This window comes from Mauremys reevesii, linkage group 7 (genome assembly GCF_016161935.1).
Source record: "Mauremys reevesii isolate NIE-2019 linkage group 7, ASM1616193v1, whole genome shotgun sequence".
Lineage (NCBI taxonomy): Eukaryota > Metazoa > Chordata > Testudines > Geoemydidae > Mauremys > Mauremys reevesii.
In genome coordinates, this window is record NC_052629.1 from 69178208 (window position 1) to 69198373 (window position 20166).

At 47.4% G+C, this 20166-nt stretch overlaps 1 protein-coding gene across 1 annotated transcript in view; it reads right to left on the bottom strand.

Moving 5' to 3' along the window:
* TLL2 (tolloid like 2) overlaps positions 1 to 20166 on the bottom strand; it is a 202912-nt gene that overhangs the window by 57501 nt on the left and 125245 nt on the right. Inside the window, exons 4-7 of the mRNA XM_039482452.1 lie at positions 16052 to 16225; positions 7704 to 7821; positions 5245 to 5423; positions 3755 to 3860 (exon numbers count right to left, since the gene is read on the bottom strand). Of these exons, the coding sequence (XP_039338386.1) occupies positions 3755 to 3860; positions 5245 to 5423; positions 7704 to 7821; positions 16052 to 16225 (577 nt within the window). The remainder of the gene's footprint in view (positions 1 to 3754; positions 3861 to 5244; positions 5424 to 7703; positions 7822 to 16051; positions 16226 to 20166) is intronic.

Genomic DNA, 20166 nt, shown 5'->3' on the forward strand with positions numbered 1-20166 from the left:
ACTGAAGTGAAGCCACCTCTGGTGGGGAACAGGACAATTTTCCAGCAGTGCTCAGCAGCATCAGGCAGTAGTTTAGGACCAGAAGAGAAGAATCCCAATTAAACTGCAGGGGAAGTTCAGCAAAGCAGAATGCAGCCATCCACCCTGAAATTTGCTCAGGGCACTAGGATGAACACACTACTCTTGAAAAAACAGCAGTGTGAGCAGGATCTCAATGTTGTCCAGTCTAAAAGAAGGTGCTTGCAGTATTAAGTAGGTGTCATGTAGTGAGTCATAGCGATTCCCACAGGCCCAGGGCTGCAGTAGCTGCTGCTGTACGGCTCTTTCGTACCCTGGCTCCAGTCTGGGATGGGAAAGGAAGGATTCCATTTTCCAACTCTCAGCCACCAAACACTGGTCCCCTCTGCACAGCTTCATGCATCAGCTGAGTATTTGGGCCACAATTTGCCTGCACCTTTTTATTGCATTAAAAACACTCACAGGATATGTAAAACTTGCATGCTAGCGCTGCCTGCTTACTGTGGATACAAAACTAATGCCCACAGAAGCGCTTAGTGCTCACTTGAATTATTGCAAAAAGACCATTGCTAGCGGGGGCAATGGGTCAGGGAGACAAAAGGTTTAGAGAACAGATGAAAAACACACAATTATATTAAGAAGAATTATTGTCATTTTTGGCCCTTCAATAGTCTGAAGAGATCTGGATTTCAAGGGATTCAGACTAAGGCGTCTACAGTATAAATGGAGGTAATATCTTAATCCTGCTTTGGTGTGAGACAATTATTATCATTTGAACCCCACTGAACTCTGGAAAGATTTAGCAGATGCCCAAGGGAAGAAAAACTGCCTGCTCCAAGTTATCTGATACAAAGACATCTCTGAATGCAGTAAGCACCTTTCCCACACCCATCCCCAGAGCGGGCGACGCTACAGCATATTTCATAACTTTTCCTGCCAATAGGGTGACCAGATAGCAAGTGTGAAAAATCGAGACAGGGCTGGAGACTAATAGGAGCCCATATTAAAAAAAAAAAAAAGCCCCAACTATCAGGACTGTCCCTATAAAATCGGGACATCTGGTCACCCTACATGCTGACCACAGCGAATTTTAATCCTGCATCAACAAGAGAGAAGAATAATAGGTGTGGCACATCCATAAAATTCGAGAGGTTAACAAAAATATTTGTGTTAAATTTTAGCAATGAAGAACACACATGAAAGGGGTCCTTTTTCCAAGTGAAAAGATGCAATTAATTAATGCAATAATTTATTAATAATATGCAATAATAGTAATGCAATAAAAAGGTCTGCAGCGTGGATGTGCTTGGAAGAAATGGATTCCATCTTGCAAACTCTGGTGTACTGGAATAAATGGGAGTTCAAGGCACACCAGCTGTGCAGAACTGGGAGTTAGGGGAGAGTTTTCCAGTATGTCAGACACTTCACAAGTCAGTTGCAGAGCTGAATTTGTGAGTAATTTTTTTACCAATGGCTAAAGATTCCAGATCAACAGTCCAACAGAATAAAATCCTGAATTCATGGAATGGGCAGCAGGAGCACAACTTTTCCAGCACTGCTCTCAACCCTGACTGAAAGGATCACCTATAGAGGTGAGATGGGAGCTGAGTATGTATGGCCCATGCAAAGATGGACCCCCTTCTTTGCAGCCTTAGATGATAATTAGCTGGAGCAGGAACTCAGACAGAAATCCTCAGCTCATTCACAAAAGTCACTGACCACCATCATTTTGGGTCACTGTCCATACTGGCTGGATTCAAAGGCTCTGCATCCCATCCCCAATCTCATCAAACCCTTGCTTCCAAGCCCTTCAACTGCTTCTGAGAGAACCTTACACCAGTTCAGGTCTAACTCCATGACAATAGGGTGGTTAAAAAGTCAGACATCTTTGCATATTGTGCACTATGCAATCAAGCATTCTGGCAAGACAGTCTGAATTTAAGTCTCCCCCAGGTTCAATCGAAGGATGAGTAGATCATCTCTGCTGCCCTAAACATATGGCTCTGGAAATTTAAGCAGTAGGGAGAGCTCCTGAAAGTGTGTCTGGTGCTTGGGATGTGACCTCTTTGGGCAGCACAAACAGAGAACGTGATTCTGAAAACACTATTGAATACAGTACGTACTACCACAAGATGTCCCTGTTAAAATCAGTGGGACTGAGTATTCACAGCAGTAGGCACGACACACAGTAGAAAGTGTTTACAGAACAGGACCTTTAGAAGGGACCTGCTCAGGCTAGGACCTGCAACCTGACCTGTCTGTAAAATGCCACATACTCCTAAACAACAGTGATCTGATTTTCAGCGGTGCAGAGGACCTACAGCTTTGGTGGAATCTATTGGCATTCGACACCCAACGAAAACTTTTATTTGGGTGCCTAATTTTAAGCATCCAAGTTGGAAATGTAGGCCAAAGATTCTTATATTCACTTCTTTCCAACTAACCATTGAAAGGGGAAAGGAGTTAGCAACTTCCCCTCTCCTTTTATAATTCTACAGTCCACAGTCATAAGTCTGTAGTGTATAGTACAGGGTACTTGGTCACGTACCGCAATAATAAAATAACTGAAGTTATTGATTGGTATTTACAACTTAACTTTTATCTTAGCAGAGTTGTTTGTCTGGGAGTGTAAAGGAAAGAAAGCTTAATGCATTGCTGCAATTCGAAAGCACAAGTCTGAAAACCAGGAAGCTCAAAGCTACGTTCAGAATTATCCTCACACAAAACCATGCTGTGTAACACTGAAGTCCCCTGTACAATAAAGGCAGTGGTTGAGTTGGAGCCGGTTTGCAAGAACCGATTGCTAAAGGGGTGGCCTGGCTTCCCCAGGGGGCAATTTAAAGGGCCTGGGGCTCCCAGCAGGGACTGGAGCCCCAGGCCCTTTAAATTGCCACCAGAGCCCCACTGCTGGAGACCTGGGGTAGGGCTGCGGGGCTCTGGGGGCTATTTAAAAAGTCCGGGGCTTCCGCTGCTTCTACCTCCCTGGCCCTTTAAATAGCTGCCAGAGCCCTGCTACTACTCCAGGGCTCCCGTGGCTATTTAAAGGGCCGGGGCGGTAGAAGCAGGGGAGCTGCAGGCCCTTTAAATAGCCCCCAGAGGCCTGAGATAGCGGGTGGGCTCCAGGGGCTATTTAAAGGGCCGGGGCTCCAGCTGCCTCTGCCACCCCGGTCCTTTAAATAGCTGCCAGAGCCCCGCCGCTTTCCCAGGGCTCTGGCAGCTATTTAAAGGGCCGGGGCGGTAGAAGCAGGGGAGTTGCAGGTCCTAATGTCTAGACAAGACTAGTGGGGGCAGAACTGGGCCCAGATATATGGGCCCAATTCTGACTGACATTCACATTTTGACCTTCACTATCCATGCAGTGGGAGGAGCAGGCCAGGGGCACACAGAGTCCCCTCAACTGGGGAGGAAGGAGGGAATGCCGACACCAGGCAAGAAGTACCTGGTTTCTCTATAGTATATTTGGAGGTCAGGTCTTATGGGTATTTGTGCAAGGTGGAGGTCAGAGTAGTGGGGAAGAGAACAGGATTTCTCCATGTTTCCACTGAGTCATTTTTATGCTTCTGCTTTATGAAGCTTGCAGGGCAAATTCCTGCAGCTTGATACATCCCTCATCTGAAATTGTTGCATATGCCATGCTTATCTGCAATAAACTCACAGTTTTCCTTCTAGCCGCTACACAGCCTGGGTAGCCAGGCACTGTATAAAGTAGTAAAGAGAAATAACCTTGGATTCCGACCTTGAGAAGGTGTTCCGGGCGTAGTGCATGATGCTGTCAAAGTCATAGGTCTCTCCCAGAGAATTCACTTCCCCGGCTTCCATCTTTAAGAAGTTGTACTCCTGACCTGCGACACAAGGCTCCATTAAAAGGAAAAATGTTTCTTGGAAAACTGAGAGCCTTGCTCAAAAGACCAATCATAAGCCAATCTGTGCAAATAAATAATTTTTGGTTTGGTGGCCAAATCACCAAAATAAAAATTAGAAAATATTTTCATTTTGGATCAACCCGAAATAAATGTTTCAAATTTTTTGTTGTCAGTGTTGTAGCCATGTTGGTCACAGGATATTAGACAGACAAGGAGGGTGAGGTAATATCTTTTATCCGACCAACTTCTGTTGGTGACAGAGACAAGCTTTTGAATTTACTCAGAAGAAGAGCTCTGGGTAAGCTCGAACGCTTGTCTTTTTCACTTATCGAAATTGGTCCAATAAGAGATATTATCTCACCCACCTGCTGTCTCAATTTTTTGGACAAAACAAAAAAGTTGAAAATAAAATTGGTTTGGGTGGAATGAAATATTTCATTTTGGGTTTTTTTTAACCTGTTTAAAAATAAAATCAAGAGTAAATTTGAACTAAATTTTGAATAAAAACAAAACATTCTGTTTTGAAAACGTCACAAGAAAAACACTGACTTTTTATTTTATTTTATTTTTTTGCTGAAACAATTTGGCAAATTTGACACAAATTCACATTATGCTTCAGGTTACCTAAATCTGTATAGTTCAGTGAAAAAATGCATTATCAGAAAAGTTTCACCCAGCTCTACTCAAAAGGGGCATTTCTGTATTATACCCACTGAGACGTACAAAAAGGCCTAAAATGAAGAACAAGTCTCTCTTGGGCCCAACCCCCTTTCCATATCGGTTTCAAAATGCATTTGATCCTATTTCTCCCATATAACTTTACTACAAGAAATGCTCTGGAAAAGTCAGTCACAGCCTAGCGCGTGTCCTGTAGTGCTTGTTGTCATGCTGGAAAAGTTAAAGAGAGCTCACAATTATGACTAGCTTATGCAGCTCTCGTCCTAATGTACATAACCAGACAGATAAAGCAATGTCTGGCATCGAGGGAAGCACCAGTACCATTTACATTTCTGAAGCTAGCAAAATAATGAACGGGGCTTCTCAGCTATCTTGTAAGTTCCTTTAATATAATTCTGTTTAGTAAATATCTATGGCTGAGAATTCCAGAAGCGACTAGTGACATTAAAGGGGACTGGATCTTACCCTCTGAAAATTCCCCTCCCAGTGTATTAAAATCGCTAGTCACTTGAATATTTTGGCTCTCTTTCTCTGCAATGCCTGGCATCGTAGTTTGGTTTCTTTTTGCAATAACTGAGGCTACCCGCTGTAACTCTTAGCTGAAGAGGAGTTGTGCACAAGCCCAGGGAGGTCTGAGGTTTCCACCACACAGCATCTGAAATTGGTATAAGAGCTTCTTCTTTACCTTGCTGTATGTTTTCTCTGATGATTGTGACATGCTGGTCCCGGTCGGGCCGCGTGTGCTCGTGCCAAAACCCAACCACGTGGCCCAGCTCGTGGGCCACGATGCCAAACTTATCACAGTTCTTGCCAATGGATATGGCCTGGGGACCACCCCCTCGGCGACCCACATATGAGCAGCAACTGGAAAACAAACAACTGGATGAGTGACTTTAATGGGTGAAACCATGCTGGTATGGCTGGAGTAGCATGTGTCTATCAACTGGCAGAGTATGCACCACTGCCCTGCTGGATGGAGTCAGATCCACTGAAGAATTTAGAATTATGTAGCTATGATGGCAGAGATGGTGTCCCTAGCCTCTGTATGCCAGAAGCTGAGAATGGGCAACAGGGGATGAATCACTTGATGACTGCCTGTTCTGTTCATTCCCTCTTGAGCACCTGGCATTGACCACTGTCGGAAGGCAGGATACTGGGCTAGATGGACCTTTGGTCTGACCCAGTGTGGCTGTTCTTATGTTCTTACGTTTTATTGGCTCAAGGTGCTCCAGAGAAGACAGGTCGAGAGATCATGCATGCTGTGTCTCTCTCCCTCTCTCTCACACACTCGCATCCCTTTTAGCCTTTTTATCTGGGGCAGGTTTTTGGAGCAGAACAGCCTCGGGTCTCCCTATGCTGCATGCTAGTGTTTTTTTGTTTTGTTTGGTCGGGGGTTTTTTTGCTGAAGACCATGGTATCTCTCTCTATTGAGAGATAGGCCTGGGGAGTTTGGATTAGATCTGGACTCCACCAGATTTGGAGATGTTCAGGGGCAGCCCCTCTGTGATGAGGAGGCATGAAGCTGGAATCGGATCTGAATTTGGAAATCCCCCAAATGCTCAGGCCCATCTCAGCAAGAGCATCCAAGATGGCAAGACCCCCTATCCAGAGAGGTCACTAACTTATGCTGGGTACTTGAAACTGAGGCTATGTCTCCACTTAGAGCTCAGGATGTGATTCCCAGCTTGTTTAGACATACTCATGCTAGTTCTCATTGAGCTAGCAAGCTAAAAATAGTAGCAGGCCCATAGCAGCATGGACAGTGGCAAGCAGGTCTAGCTGCCCTGAGCACAAACTCACCTGGATCCGATGGCCCTGCTGCCACTCGCTACCGCTTGTGCTACTGTGACTACATTACTATTTTTAGTGCACTGGTTTGATGAGTCCTAGCGTGAGTATGTCTATGTGAGCAGGGAATCACCACCCTAGCTCCAAGGGTAGATGTATCCTGAATGGCAGAGGGGGAATGATTAGAGGGGACCAAGCACATTCACCAGCAATAGATTTCCTAGGCGGAAAACCATAGGTCAGAGTTATGAAGGTATTTAGGTGCCTAAAGATGCAGGTGGGAACCTAGTGGCATTTACAAAAGTGCCTGAGTCAGGTGCCTGAGTCTGACATTCCATCCAGCAGAGGGCAGGCATGCACCACCACCCCTGCCCCTGACAATGCCAACTCCCAGCCTACCCACCTTCCCACAGTGCTTTGACACACCTTGGCATATAACACTTTTATCGCTTAAGGAAAGCCCTGGTTTAAAGAGCCAATAGGCCCAAAATTTAGATTTTGTTTTTCCTCCCTTCCCCGAAAATCTGACAAAATTCTAAAATATGTGCATGACTTTTTTTTTTTTAAACAAACTGGTATTACGGGGGCAAGTGGTGGGGAATTCTGACATTCTCCTGCAGCATTTACTTCCCCAAACAACCTATAGGCTACTGAATGAAGCCAGAGAGTGAAAAGAGTTAGAAAATAACTATAAACAGAGAGACACTGTCCCATTTACTTCGACTGTAAGTGCTTTGGGGACAGAAATTGTCTTTTTGTTGTGTGTTCGTACAGTGCCTAGCACAATGGGGCCTTGGTCCATGGCTGGGGTTCCCAGGCTACATTAATTAATAATAACGGATACTTTCATTGTCAGAACAAAAGCGCAGATAGGAAACCAACAGCATAAATAGTGAAAAGGAAATTGGAGCCTTCAAGAATCTATCCATTTCATCTACACAAGGGCTCATTAATAACGTGGCACTGAACTCGGGAGATCTGACATTCTATTCCCAGTCCTGCCACAGCCTTCCTGTGTGATCTGGGCCGAGTCACCTGCATGGAGCTCCTTACAGGACTGGGAGCTCAACTTCTCTGAGACTCATTCTGCCATTTGTAAAATGGGGACAGAACCTTCTTTGGGGTCACTTAGATGGCAAGACATAGCCCCAAAGGGCTCACAATGTGTTTTATAGTGTCTGATCTGTGAAATACTAAAAATGGGTGTAGGACACTTTCAACGTATTTTATCAGGGAAGCGAAGGCCTGATCTTGCACACTGGCAACCAATCACTGATTTTGCTGGTACGGGATCCGGCAAGATGCCAGCGGGCCACGTAACTGGACATGCTATGTGCTCCGGTGCGTGTCGCTTACCCACAGGTTCTGTACGTGAACACAATGAAGCTCTCCTCGTCAGTCCTCTCCACAAAAGTCACACAGGTGTGCTTCTCCCAGTGCCTCATGGCCTGTTTAAAAATAGCTCTTTGGCTGCCTGAAAAAGAAATCAGAGCAGAACAAACATTTAAGGCCCCATTTTTCCACTGTCCCCGTGTGTAATGTTGCACTCCATATGTTCTATGGAAATATGTTTATGAGTGTGAATATGATGTAACTGGAATATGCTTTATGCAAAAGGTCTCTTGAAAGGCATCATAACAAAGGTTATAACCTACTGAATATATTCCTCCTATTTGTATACATGTATCATTTTTGTAGCTGAGGCTAGAAATATGAAGTATAACTCTGAGGTCCTACTGTAATTATTCAAAGTGTGGGCCATTAATGGTAGTTTAAAATCTTGATGGCTCCCATTGATTAAGACAATTGACTGTAAATGACTCTGTTTACTTGCAAACCTTCCTGTGTACTGGGGGCCAGCCCAGGAAGAATGGAGGCTGGGGTCTCACAGGACATGTGACTATATCACATGATACTGGAATCCATCTTAAATCTGGTACTTTTCCATTTAGAAGAAGGGGTGGGAACCCAGAGAGACAAGATTCCCGCCTTGTGGCAAAGCTATAAAAGGGGGTGGAGCAGGACAAAGGAGGCCAGCCATGAGAAAGCCCCGGTTTACCACCTAAGATGTCTGCTGGAACTAACAAGGAAAGGGGAAAGGATTGGGCCCAGACTAGGAAGGAGTCCAGTCTGTGAAAGAAGCTTATTGGAACATCTCTGCAGGTGAGATTTACCTGTAATCAGTTTCTTAATGTATTAGGCTTAGACTTGCATGTTTTGTTTTATTTTGCTTGCTGACTTACTTTGTTCTGTCTGTTATTACTTGGAACCACTTAAATCCTACTTTTTATACTTAATAAAATCACTTTTGTTTATTGATAAACCCAGAGTAATACCTGGAGTAGCAAAAAGCTGTGCATCTCTCTCCATCAGTGTTATAGAGAGCAGACATTTCCAGGGCTGCCCAGAGGATTCAGGGGACCTGGGGCAAAGCAATTTTGAGGGCCCCTTCCATAAAAAAAAGTTACAATACTATAGAATACTGTATTCTCGTGGGGGCCCCTGTGAGGCCTGGGGAAAACTGCCCCACTTGCCCCCGCCCAGGTAGCCCTGGGAAAAATAAACATTTAAAAATCTTCCTCATCTCAGCACAAACCCAGTTTTGAGAAAATTTCTTTTCAAGTCACCTTTACAAGGTATCATTGGTTCTGAGCATCAGCTAGTGCTAAAAGGCACTAAAGCTCGTTAAAAAGGTTGGACAAATATTTTCCGTCAAAACTTTTTTTGGATCAAAAACTCGGGATTTTTAAAAAGCAGAAAAAATCATGGACAATGTCTGCTTTCCTTCAAAATTTGTTGTGTTGTTTTTAATTGAAAAGCTGAAATAAGTCTGCCAAAACCTGGACGTGATTTGGGGTTTCAAAAGTGTGTGGCCAAATATTTGCTGCTTGCTGTGTTTGATTGTTTAAAGAAACAATAAAAAAATTCTGCTTAAAAAAAATCCAAAACTTTTGAATTTTAATGGAGTTAGATGGCTTGCCTCCTTGATCTTCTCCAGCAAAAGCACACACAACAACAGACAGACCAAGACTTTCCTCCCTCCCAGATTTGAAAGTATCTTGTCTCCTTATTGATCCTGTTGGTCAGGTGTCCGCTAGGTTATGTAATCTTCTTAACCCTTTACAGGCAAAACAGGAATTAACCCTTAACTGTATGTTTATGACACACTCTAAAAGCTTATCAGATGTCACTGTTCAATCTGACGGGGGCCCTAGTAAGCCAAAGTTCTTCCAGCCCTTCTGGAAGGGTGGCGTCTTTGGTCAGAAGGACTTGTCCGCTTGCTGAATCAAAAGAAGGCCCTGAGTCAGTTTAAATGTAGACTTTTTATGCCAAACATCCTTTCTTAGTCAGTTGGTCTCTGGAAAACCTAGTTTGAATCGGTTTATGCAAGCGTCCCCAGGCATGGTACCTCTCTGGAAGTCTTTAGAACCTGAGTGATTCACCTTAAAACACCATCCACTGCTTTTAGTTCCTGGAGGAGCTGTGGTATCAATCCCCGTCACTCTCCTCCACTGCCCCAAGTTGCATACAGTCCCTGGCCCACAGTGATACATAAACCATTGATAAGCTTAATACAGTATGTATCCCAGAGATACTGCACAAGGTTGCAACGTATGTCATAACAACCTAGTATGATATTAGTCTCTTTTGTAGCTGCATCATATGGTTGACACATTCACTTTGTGATTCGCTATAATCCCCAGATCCTTTCCAGCAGTACTATTGCCTAGCTAGTTATTCCCAATTTTGTAGTTATGCATTTGATTTTTCATTCCTAAGTATAGTACTTTGTACTTCTTTTTATTGAATTTCATCTGCTGATTTCAGACAAATCCTCCACTTTATCAAGGGCATTTCAAATTCTAATCCTGTCCTCCAAAATGCTTTCAACCCCTCCCAGCCTGGTGTCATCTGCAAATTGCATAAGTGAACTTTCGACTTCATTATCCAACTGATTTATGAAAATATTGAATAGTACTGGACCCCTGTGGGACTTGCTGGACACATTTCCCCAGTTTGAAAGTGTATCATTGATAACCATTCCTTGATTACTGTCCTTCAGCTAGTTTTTCACCCACTCTTTCACCTACCTGCACATGACTGAGCCATAGAAGGCAGGCCAAGCACATACTTGGCTAAAATAATGTAGAAATATCTTGTGGTTAATCTGAAGAGCAGAAATACACTATTTTTCTTCTTTGCCCAAGGAGTGACTCAGTTATAGGTCAGAAGGAGGAATGTGCTCATGCCATCCAGCAAAAGTAACAGTTTCAGCCAGCCATCTAGGCACTGGGACAGAGGCTGGGTGAGAAGCTGAGGGTTAAGGTAAGCAAGCCATATTTAGCAGGTGCCTCCTATGCAGGGGCGGCTCTAGGCACCAGCAAACCAAGCTGTTGCCTAGGGCGGCCAAATCTAGGGGGCGGCAGGCTGGGCCGGTGGACCTGCCGCAGTCATGCCTGCGGGAGGTCCACCGGAGCCCGGGACGACCGGACCTGCCGCAGGCATGACTGCGGAGGGGGGCTCGTCCCGCGGCTCGGCTGGACCTCCCGCAGGCATGGCTGCGGGAGCTCAAGCGGAGCCGCCGGACCCGCAAACCGTCCGCAGCCGTGCCCGCGGGAGGTTCGCTGTTCCCGCGGCTCCGGTGGAGCTCTCGCAGTCATGCCTGCGGCAGGTCCGCTCGTCCCGGGGCTCCGGTGGACCTGCCGCGGGAGCTCAACCGGAGCCGCGGGAAGAGGGGACCCGCCGCGGGACCGAGGAAGGGCGGCGCAGCGCTCCGCGCTGCCTGGGGCAGCCTAATTTCTAGAGCCGCCCCTGCTCCTATGAGACTGAACTCAGGCCAGTGGGCCATTCAGGCTAGGCATAAGGCGCATACAGAAGCCTGTGCAGTTACAACTAAAGCTGGGTGATTTTTTTGTTCAATCAAAACAACATTTAAGAAAAAATGTGTAGAAAAATGTTGTTTCATTCAACTTTTGTTTTCCTCTTAAATTAAAGTCTTTTAAAAAATGGTTTGCATTGAGCTTTTCCTCTCTTGGGCTTTCCTTCTCCTTGCCTCCTTTTCCCTCTCGGGGAGGGGAGAGAAAAAGGTAAAGAGGGAGAAAAAGGAGGTGGGGTAGAGGAGGTAATAACAAATTGAAAACCTTGGAGGCTTTTTTGGTTCTTGTTTCACCAAGAAGCAGAAAAACAAAAACAAAAACAAACAAATAAAAACCCCGCTAAACATTTCAAATGAAATGAGAATTTTTTAGAATCCCTGACCCATTCTGTTCCTTGTCCTCTGACCACCCCCCCCCCCTTCCCTGTCCCCTGACCCCGCAAACCTCTGCCCCATCCAACCCCCCCTCCCTGTCCCCGGGACTCCCTTCACACATGTTTCAGAGTAGGGGGCTGGACTTGATGACTTCTCAAGGTCCCTTCCAGCCCTACATTTCTATGATTCTATAAACATAGATGTCTTTGATCACCTATTCTTCAGAAATTTTACACCTAATTTCCAAGTTTACGTATCATGGCCTCCTATGAATGGCTAGCTCTAAACAAAGCTAAATGGAACACCAATTACAACCAAAACACTGTAATTATATTACTAATTCTGATGAGTTATGCAGTGGCAAATAAGTGATCCGCATAAATTACAAGAATTTCTCTGTCTCATGACTTTTTCATGATGAACCACACCTATTTTATTTTCTAATTAAGATAGAGGCAACTACAGAGGATAGTTGGACATTTCATGAGTTTAACCTGTATAAGCTTTGTGCAGAGTAAATGGATTTATTTGGGGTTTGGATTCCATTGGGAACTGGGTGTCTGGGTGCTGGAGATAGGTAACCTGCTGCGTAGTTTTCAGTTAAAACCTTCAGCTTTGGGGGGATGGTTCAGACCCTGAGTCTGTTGCAGCAGGCTACCATGTCTGGCTCAACAAGACAGGGTTCTGGAAGTCCCAGGCTGGCAGGGAAAACAGGCCCAGTGGTAATTTCAGCACATCAGGTGACAGTCCCAAGGCGGTGTCTGTGTCACACCATAGACTCCAACTGCAGCTGGACCTTTAGTGCTTAATATAGTAACCCAGGCTTGTCCTTCCTCCTTACACTCGATGTGTAAGGGTGGTTTAGGTTGGACATTAGGAAAAACATCCTAACTGTTAGAGTAGTTAAGCACTGGAATAAACTGCCTAGGGAGGTTGTGGAATCTCCATAATTGGGGATTTTTAAGAGCAGGTTGGACAAACACCTGTCAGGGATGGTCTAGATTGGGGTGGGCAAACTTTTTGGCCCGAGGGCCACATCTGGGAATAGAAATTGTATGGCAGTCCATGAATGCTCATAAAATTGGGGTTGGGGTGTGGGAGGTGTGTGGGCTCTGGTTGGGGTGAAGGCTCAGGGGTGCCAGAATTGAGGAGTTCAGAGTGTGGGAGGGGGCTCCGGGGTGGGTCTGGAGATGAGGAGTTTGGGGTGTAGGAGGTTGCTCTGGGCTGGGATCGAGGGGTTTGGAGGGCAGGAGGGGGGCTCAGGCCTGGGGCAGGGGGTTGGGGTGCAGGGACAGGCTCAGGGGTGCTGGCTCTGGGCAGCGCTTACTCAAGCAGCTCCCAGAAGCAGTGGCATGTCCCTTCTTCAGCTCCTACGCAGAGCCGTGGCCAAGTGGCTCTGCTGCGTGCTGCCCTGTCCACAGGCCCTTGCAGCTCCCATTGGCCACAATTCCCAGCCAATGGGAGTTATGGGGGAAGCACATGGGGTGGGGGCAGCATGCAGAGCCAAGCCCCCAGGCTGCCCCTATGCGTAGGAGCAGGGTGGGAGCCATGCCGCAGCTTCTGGGACCCGTGTGGAGCAGCCCCCAACCCCACTCCCCAGTGGGAACTCAAGGGCCAGCTTAAAAGAGCTGGTGGGCTGGATCCGGCCCGCAGGCTAGATAATACTTAGTCCTGCCTTGAGTGCAGGGGACTGGACTAGATGACCTCTCAAAGTCTCTTCCAGTTCTATGATGAGTTACTGTATTAAAATGACTAACGAACATGATTAAGCATTAACAGTATATTTCATGCATACATAAACCAGTAAAGTACAGATTCTCTGCTTCTGCCATCAAGAGGCACATGTGCAAAAGGGAGAGGCCAAATGGCCAGAGCTGCATGGTGCTTTGTTCTGTATGTGACTACAATCTCGCAGCGTTTGTTCCCGTGCTAGCACAGGGCAGGAAAGCAAAAGACGTAAAGCTCAGGTAATTACAGGTCTGTATTAGGTGTACATTCCCCTGGATCCAAGTGAATAAAGCAAAATTGTTGCCCCCAAAAAAGTCCTCAAAGTAGGAGCAAAAGATAATGAGGAAAAAAAGCTGGAGGGAGTGATTTCTGAGGCGAGATTGAAAGGTACATACATGGACAGATGGTCTGGCCCTGGCTGAGTGCGCGACACAGAATTCACACTGAGCCCTGACACAGCAGCCAGGAGTAATTGCTGTCCTTTTGCCCAGTGCACAAGGAGGGCTCCAGGCTTACACCTACACCCAAAGGGGCAGATGAGAGAGTTCTGCACTGCCAGCTAGAGATAAGTTTATGGAGGGGATGGTATGACAAGACTGCTTATAATGTAGCCGATTTGCAACTGCTAGCAGCAAATACCTCCACCGGCCGGTGAGGGGACACTGGATGGGGAGGGCTCTGAGTTACCACAGTGAATTCTTTCCAAAGTATCTGGCTGGTGGGTCTGGCCCACATGCTCAGGGTCTAACTGATTGCCATACTTGGGATCAGGAAGGAATTTTCCTCCAGGTCAGATTGGCAGAGACCCTGGGTTGTTTTTTTTACCTTCATCTGCAGCATGTGGCATGGGTCACCTGCAGGTTTAAACTAGTGTAGATGGAAGATTCTCCGTAACTTGAAATTTTTAATCATGATTTGAAGACATCAGTAACTCAGCCAGAGGTTAGGGGTCTATTACAAGAGTGGGTGACGTTTTTTTGGCTTGCAATGTGCAGAAGGTCATACTAGATCAGGGGTCGGCAACCTTTCAGAAGGGGTGTGCCGAGTCTTCATTTATTCACTCTAATTTAAGGTTTCGCGTGCCAGTAATACATTTTAACATTTTTAGAAGGTCTCTTTCTATAAGTCTATAATATATAATTAAATTATTGTTGCATGTAAAGTAAATAAGGTTTTTTTAAATGTTTAAGAAGCTTCATTTAAAATTAAATTAAAATGCAGAGCCCCCCCAGACTGGTGGCCAGGACTCAGGTAGTGAGTGTGCCACTGAAAATCAGCTTGCGTGCCGCTTTCGGCACACATGCCATAGGTTGCCTACCCCTGTAGTAGATGATCATGATGGTCCCTTCTGGCCCTAAAGTCTATGAGTCTATGAATGCTGCCATGCAGGAGGGTGGCACTGCACCTGTAGCACCCAGGGATTGCTGGAGCAGTTATGCACACCTGAGTGGCACAATTCCTCCAGGATCTCCTGCTGGGACATCGCCTCTGCACCGCCCCCTCCTGTGAGCTCTGCTGCAATGCAATAATTGAACCCTCACTGGGTAGCTTGGTTAAGAGAAGGAGATAGAACCATGGAGAAATATTTGAAGGGAGTAAATCGCAAGTAGAAAGCGCACTAAGAGAGGCCACAAGGAGTATAGTGCAGAGTACTAGAGTGAAATTGGGTTGAATATTGGGAGAAATATTGCCACAGTGAGAGATCAGACTGGAACAGTCTCCCAAAGGAAGTGGTAGAAGTCTCATCACGGAAGTTATTTAAAGCGAGGACAGACAGACCACTAGGGGATTTATTGTAGGGAAGGATCCTGCACTGGCCTGTGCAGGAAAGGTGGGGATGGTCTCTTTCCCACATCTAGGGTTCTGTGGAAGCTGTGACTCCCCATCTTTAAACCCTTTCCCAGGCTACTCTGACTGAGGGTGGTAACTGGGCACCTCTCCTGTGGCTTCTCCCTACAAAGCGCAAAGCACCGGGAAATGGCAGGATCCAAATGAATGTTTTAAGATGCACGTGGCTGGTAACAAAACAGCAAAAGGCACAATGAAGCATGGCCTGGCAGGAATGCACTAGAGAGGCAAATACATCCTCTCAATGGATATTGCAACATAGTAGGCACAGTAGGACACCAGCCCCTCTCCAGGCAGCTACTGTTGGACACTGCTCAAAGGTTGTGCAACCAAGGGTCTCTGCGCTGTACTAAGAGATCCCCTATTCCATCCAGGGATTTAGCTCAGAGCTCCCTGTTCCTCCTCCCCACTCAGCTGCTTTGTGGCTCGGCATCACACTGACCAACTGTGCAGAGGAGAATCGCAAGGCCCAGTGGTCTCGGTGGTCCGCTGGCCAGAGGGATCACAAGAGAACAGCCCAATGCACTTTCTTCCCCATGCCTGTGGGTCAAAGTGCCCTGGCCTTTTCAACACTCCCATCCTGGAGATCCAGACAGCAAGGAAGCAAGCTCAGGTTTCAGATTCTGACCCACCACGGAACAGGAGTTTTAAGCTGTGTCCAGCTGCAAAGAGGTAGGCTGGACTGAGCGCTGAGGCCTTTTTCCAGCAACTTCAGGGGTGGGATTCAGCTATTTGTCCAGCTGCTTCGCCATACAGCCTGCCCTCTCCAGGGAAGGGCTCCCAAAGATCAGGCACTCTTGAGCCAGGAGTGGAGAAGATCTCCTAAGAAGGGGTTCCCCAAGTCACAAACAGCTAAGCATTGTGTTTTGCTACTGACCAGTGAAATTTCCTCCAATGACATAGGGTATGACCCCTCCGGGCCAGATTCTCTCTGCCCTGGATGTGGTTGCCCTGCGGATTCTGGGAGAGGAGCCCGCGGCTGAGAGAGGCAGGTCTTTATCATCCTCCTCCTCCGTCGGCCTCCTTGAGAGTGTGGCATTCCTCCTGCCATCTGCAAGACAAAAGTTGCAACACTGTTTACATCCTCTTGCTTCCCAGGGCAGCCCCAAGGCAATACCCTGGCCTCAGTGCACACAAAACAGAACAAGCCAGACTGTTAATGTGAACCAGAAGCCACATCTAGGTCTGACCTTGTTTTGTTCAGGGCTATCATAGAGCTAATCTGTAGCAGACGGTCTTATCATTTGACCTTCCCCATCCTCAGTGCTAAAGCAGAAGGGGAATCGCCATTCTGCTGTTTCTTCACATTACAGCCAGGGCTTTGGAGCTGTGCTCCGGCTCCACTCCAGCTCCAGGCAACAACCTGCGGCTCCACTGCTCCGGAGCTGCTCCGCGCTCCAGCTCCGGGCTCCGCTCCAAAGCCCTGATTACAGCAATTTCACTGACGGGGACATTGAGTTAGAAGTTTGAGTAGAGATGGACCCAAACCAAAATCCCAGATCCGAACAACACCAGAGTTTGCCTCTAGACCAAATTGGCAGCTTAGGCTCCTGGCATTTTAGATGAATGTAGATTCCATTGCATTGCATTGCATCTCAGTCAGTCAAAGCACAGGGAAACTGAACAATTACAATCATTAGGCCTTCCAGTGTAATCACAACTCTAGGGTCCTTCATACAAACTCATAACTACATCCTTGTCCTTTTGCCTAACTTTATTCCTCTGTGAGGCAGTCATTGCTTTGGTGTGTACCCTCAATTAATCGACTCATCTTCATACTAACGTGTTTAGAGGCTGAAGTCTATTCCACATCTACATTTTTATAATGGTAAAGCACCCATACCTACTTCTACTTAGAAGTGAAATCTGTTCTCACAAAATGAAGGAGCAACCTCCTAAATTCTAAGCTGAATAGTTTTCACATGTAATTTTCAGGCACTTGGGAGGGTCTGTGAATTGGGCAGTTTCTGCCAGGAGGTTGCAGGTTTTCACCATGGAAAAATGGAGAAATTTGATCCTCAGCATCAGTTACAAATCTGTGCACATTCAATCTCTTGTTTTGGTACAAAAGAACAAAAAGTTAACAGGTAAAATGAGAAAATGTCTCCCCCTTACTTGCTAAATGGGCAACAATGTTAATTTCCATCTGCCTTGGTGCTGCTGCAAACACACTTGCTCCAGTTCTAACCATGATTTATTAACTCTGAGGGACAGTCCCTGCAGATCCTCTTTCGTTAATGACCCTCTGAGGGCACTAGAAATGTGGCATTTACTGCACCACAGACAGCTTCCCTGCTGTCTGTTTTATTCCTCTGCCTTGTTTTAAAGATCACTTACACACAGGCTGTACAGCCCACGGGAATTTCCAGCTGGTGAGTCTCACGGTAGGCCTACGTTGCTATGAAAGGATGGAATTGCAGCAGGTGTAGACACACCTGAGCTAGCTTTAATCTAGCTAGCTCAGGTACTGATAGCAGCGAAGCTGCAGCAGCATGGACTTCATTGGGGGCTAGCTGCCCAGTCATTACCCAGGGTTCCAGTGGGGCTTGTACAATCCGCGCTGAAGCCCGTGCTGCCCTGCTATTGGAACCTGAGCTGGCTACATTAAGGCTCGTGCAGGTAAGTCCACACCTCCTGCTGTCACATACCCCAGCTGCAGCCTGGACAGTCCCTCAGTCCAGTACCCAAGGGACAAGCAGCCCGATCACAAAGACAAGCCAGTGACATGACTCAAGCTAACCGCTGCCCCGGCTGGCAGCATCAGCGCTGAGGCTGAGGCCTGAATGAATGGGCCATTGACAACTCCATTTTCACCCTGGGATGGGCTGTCCATCCCACCAAGGCAGAGTAGGTTGCTAGGACAATTAACAACCTGGGGGAGAGCCAGAGACTGAAATACCAATTGATGGTGAAGCCCAGCTCGGCAGGGGCAGGCTGAGGTTGTATATAGCCAGCAGGCTAAAAAAAGAAGGCGATGGCAGGGGAAGTAGTCTGCAGTCACTCCCGGAGAGAAGGGAGGTGAGTTCGGGGCTACAGAGAAGTAGTAGAAGCAGTAAAGAATCCTGTGGCACCTTATAGACTAACAGAAGTTTTGCAGCATGAGCTTTTGTGGGTGAATACCCACTTCTTCGGATGCAAGCAGTGGAAATTTCCAGGGACAGGTGTGTATATATAAGCAAGCAAGAAGCAAGCTAGAGATAACGAGGTTAGATCAATCAGGGAGGAGTCTGCAGTTACTCCCTGAGAAGAGAACGTTCGGGCCCATGAACTCAGAAGAGGTCCAGAAGATAAAGAGGGAAATAGGAAGGCATCTAGGAAAGTAGCCCCAGGGCCTGGGAGCTAGTTGCCAGGTATAGGGTCCCTGGACTGGAACCCGGAGTAGTGGGCCAGCCTGGGTTCTTCTACCAGCTGCTGGGAAAGTGGCACAGGATCTGGCCTTGGCCCGAAAGGCTGACTGGGCCGGCAAGTGGGTTGTTAATCCAGTGGGACTCCGACACCCTGGAAAGGGAGGACTATGGTGAACTGGCTGGAGGGGTGAGTCATGAAGAAGGAGCACCCTAGGTCCCAGAGAAAGAAAGACCACAGGGCGAGGAACCGATGGAAGGAGCATCAGACCGGTGGAGAGCAGATCCTAGTGGTGCCCAAAAGAGGCCCCACCAACAGTGAGTGAGCCCCCTGTGGCACACACCTGCAGACAGCCCCCTGTCAGATCAGGGCTGAGGCAGTAAAAGAAGCTTGCCTGCTGTTGCCAGTGCCCTACCTGTCCAGGGGATAGTGGGAGAAATTGACCTTTAGGGTTCTCCCTGTAGCACCTTACACCCCAACGAGGCACCACAGGACACTTCAACTTCATACATTTGTTACAAAACAAAGTGCTTGGTGACCCCTTGTGCTCCCCCAGTCCCACCCCATCCCAAAAGGAGCCAGACCCCTGCTGCGCAAGGGTGGAGGGTCGGGAAAAGAGGGGAACAATGCTTTGGCAATGCCCCCTCTCCAATCCACAGGCACCAGACCCGTACCCTTCTGCTCGTGCACCGGGGGATGCGATCCAGGCTCACGGCTTGCTGAGTTTTGCTGAAGCTCCAGGCAGAGGTGCCTTTGCACTGTTGTCAGCATCACTGCTGTTGTGGAGCCAGTTACCAGCCTCACTTCCTGAATCAGTTACACACACAGGGTTTGGGTTTTTTAAAAAGCCTCATTATAAAAATACTCAGAGCCTGCTGAGCCCTACTCTCCATGCAAGAGGGGACCCCACGGCCCGCCGTGATTAGCAGGGGCTGCAGACTGAGCCCCTCTCCCATTCATCCTCCTGCCGGAGATGTGAAGCAGCAAATCAGTGCTGTCAAGGCTGAGCAGTGCTGCACAATGAGAAGGAAATTAAGGCAGAGCAGAGAGATGGAAGAATGAACTTTCAAACTCCCTGCCCACCTCCTGCAGGGCCCATGCTTGCTTGTCAAATGCCTTCCCTGAAGCTGCAGGTTGAGCGAGGACACAGTGCCTGGAATTTGCCTTTTGTTGGTTGCATTTGTCTGAAGGGGTCTCATGTGGCTGCAGAGAGGAGCAGGAGCATCAGGCAGTTTAGAAGCATAGGAATGGCCCATCCCAGAACCAGCCCATGGGCCAGCTAGTCAGACACCCTGGTTACTACAGGGGTCAATGCCGGGTGCTTCAGATGAAGGAAAAGCCACCTTCTCCTCTTGCCTTCTCACCCGCCCCCGACATGTGTACTTGTGCCCTACAGCATTATGGGCTAGACAGGGGGAGCCCTCTGCGGTGCAAAGAGGGTGAGGGAGATGGAAGGATACTAGCACTCGGGCCTTCACAACCAAGCACATCTCACCATGCAAGGACTGGGGGACTTGCAGCAGACAGTGGGCCTAGGAGCCCCATAGAGGAGAAGCAGGACAAGGGCCGGGTCATGGCCCATCCTCTCTGCACCAGCTGCCATCAAGGTAGGACCTTTAACAGGGTGCAGTGACACTCTCTGGGTGA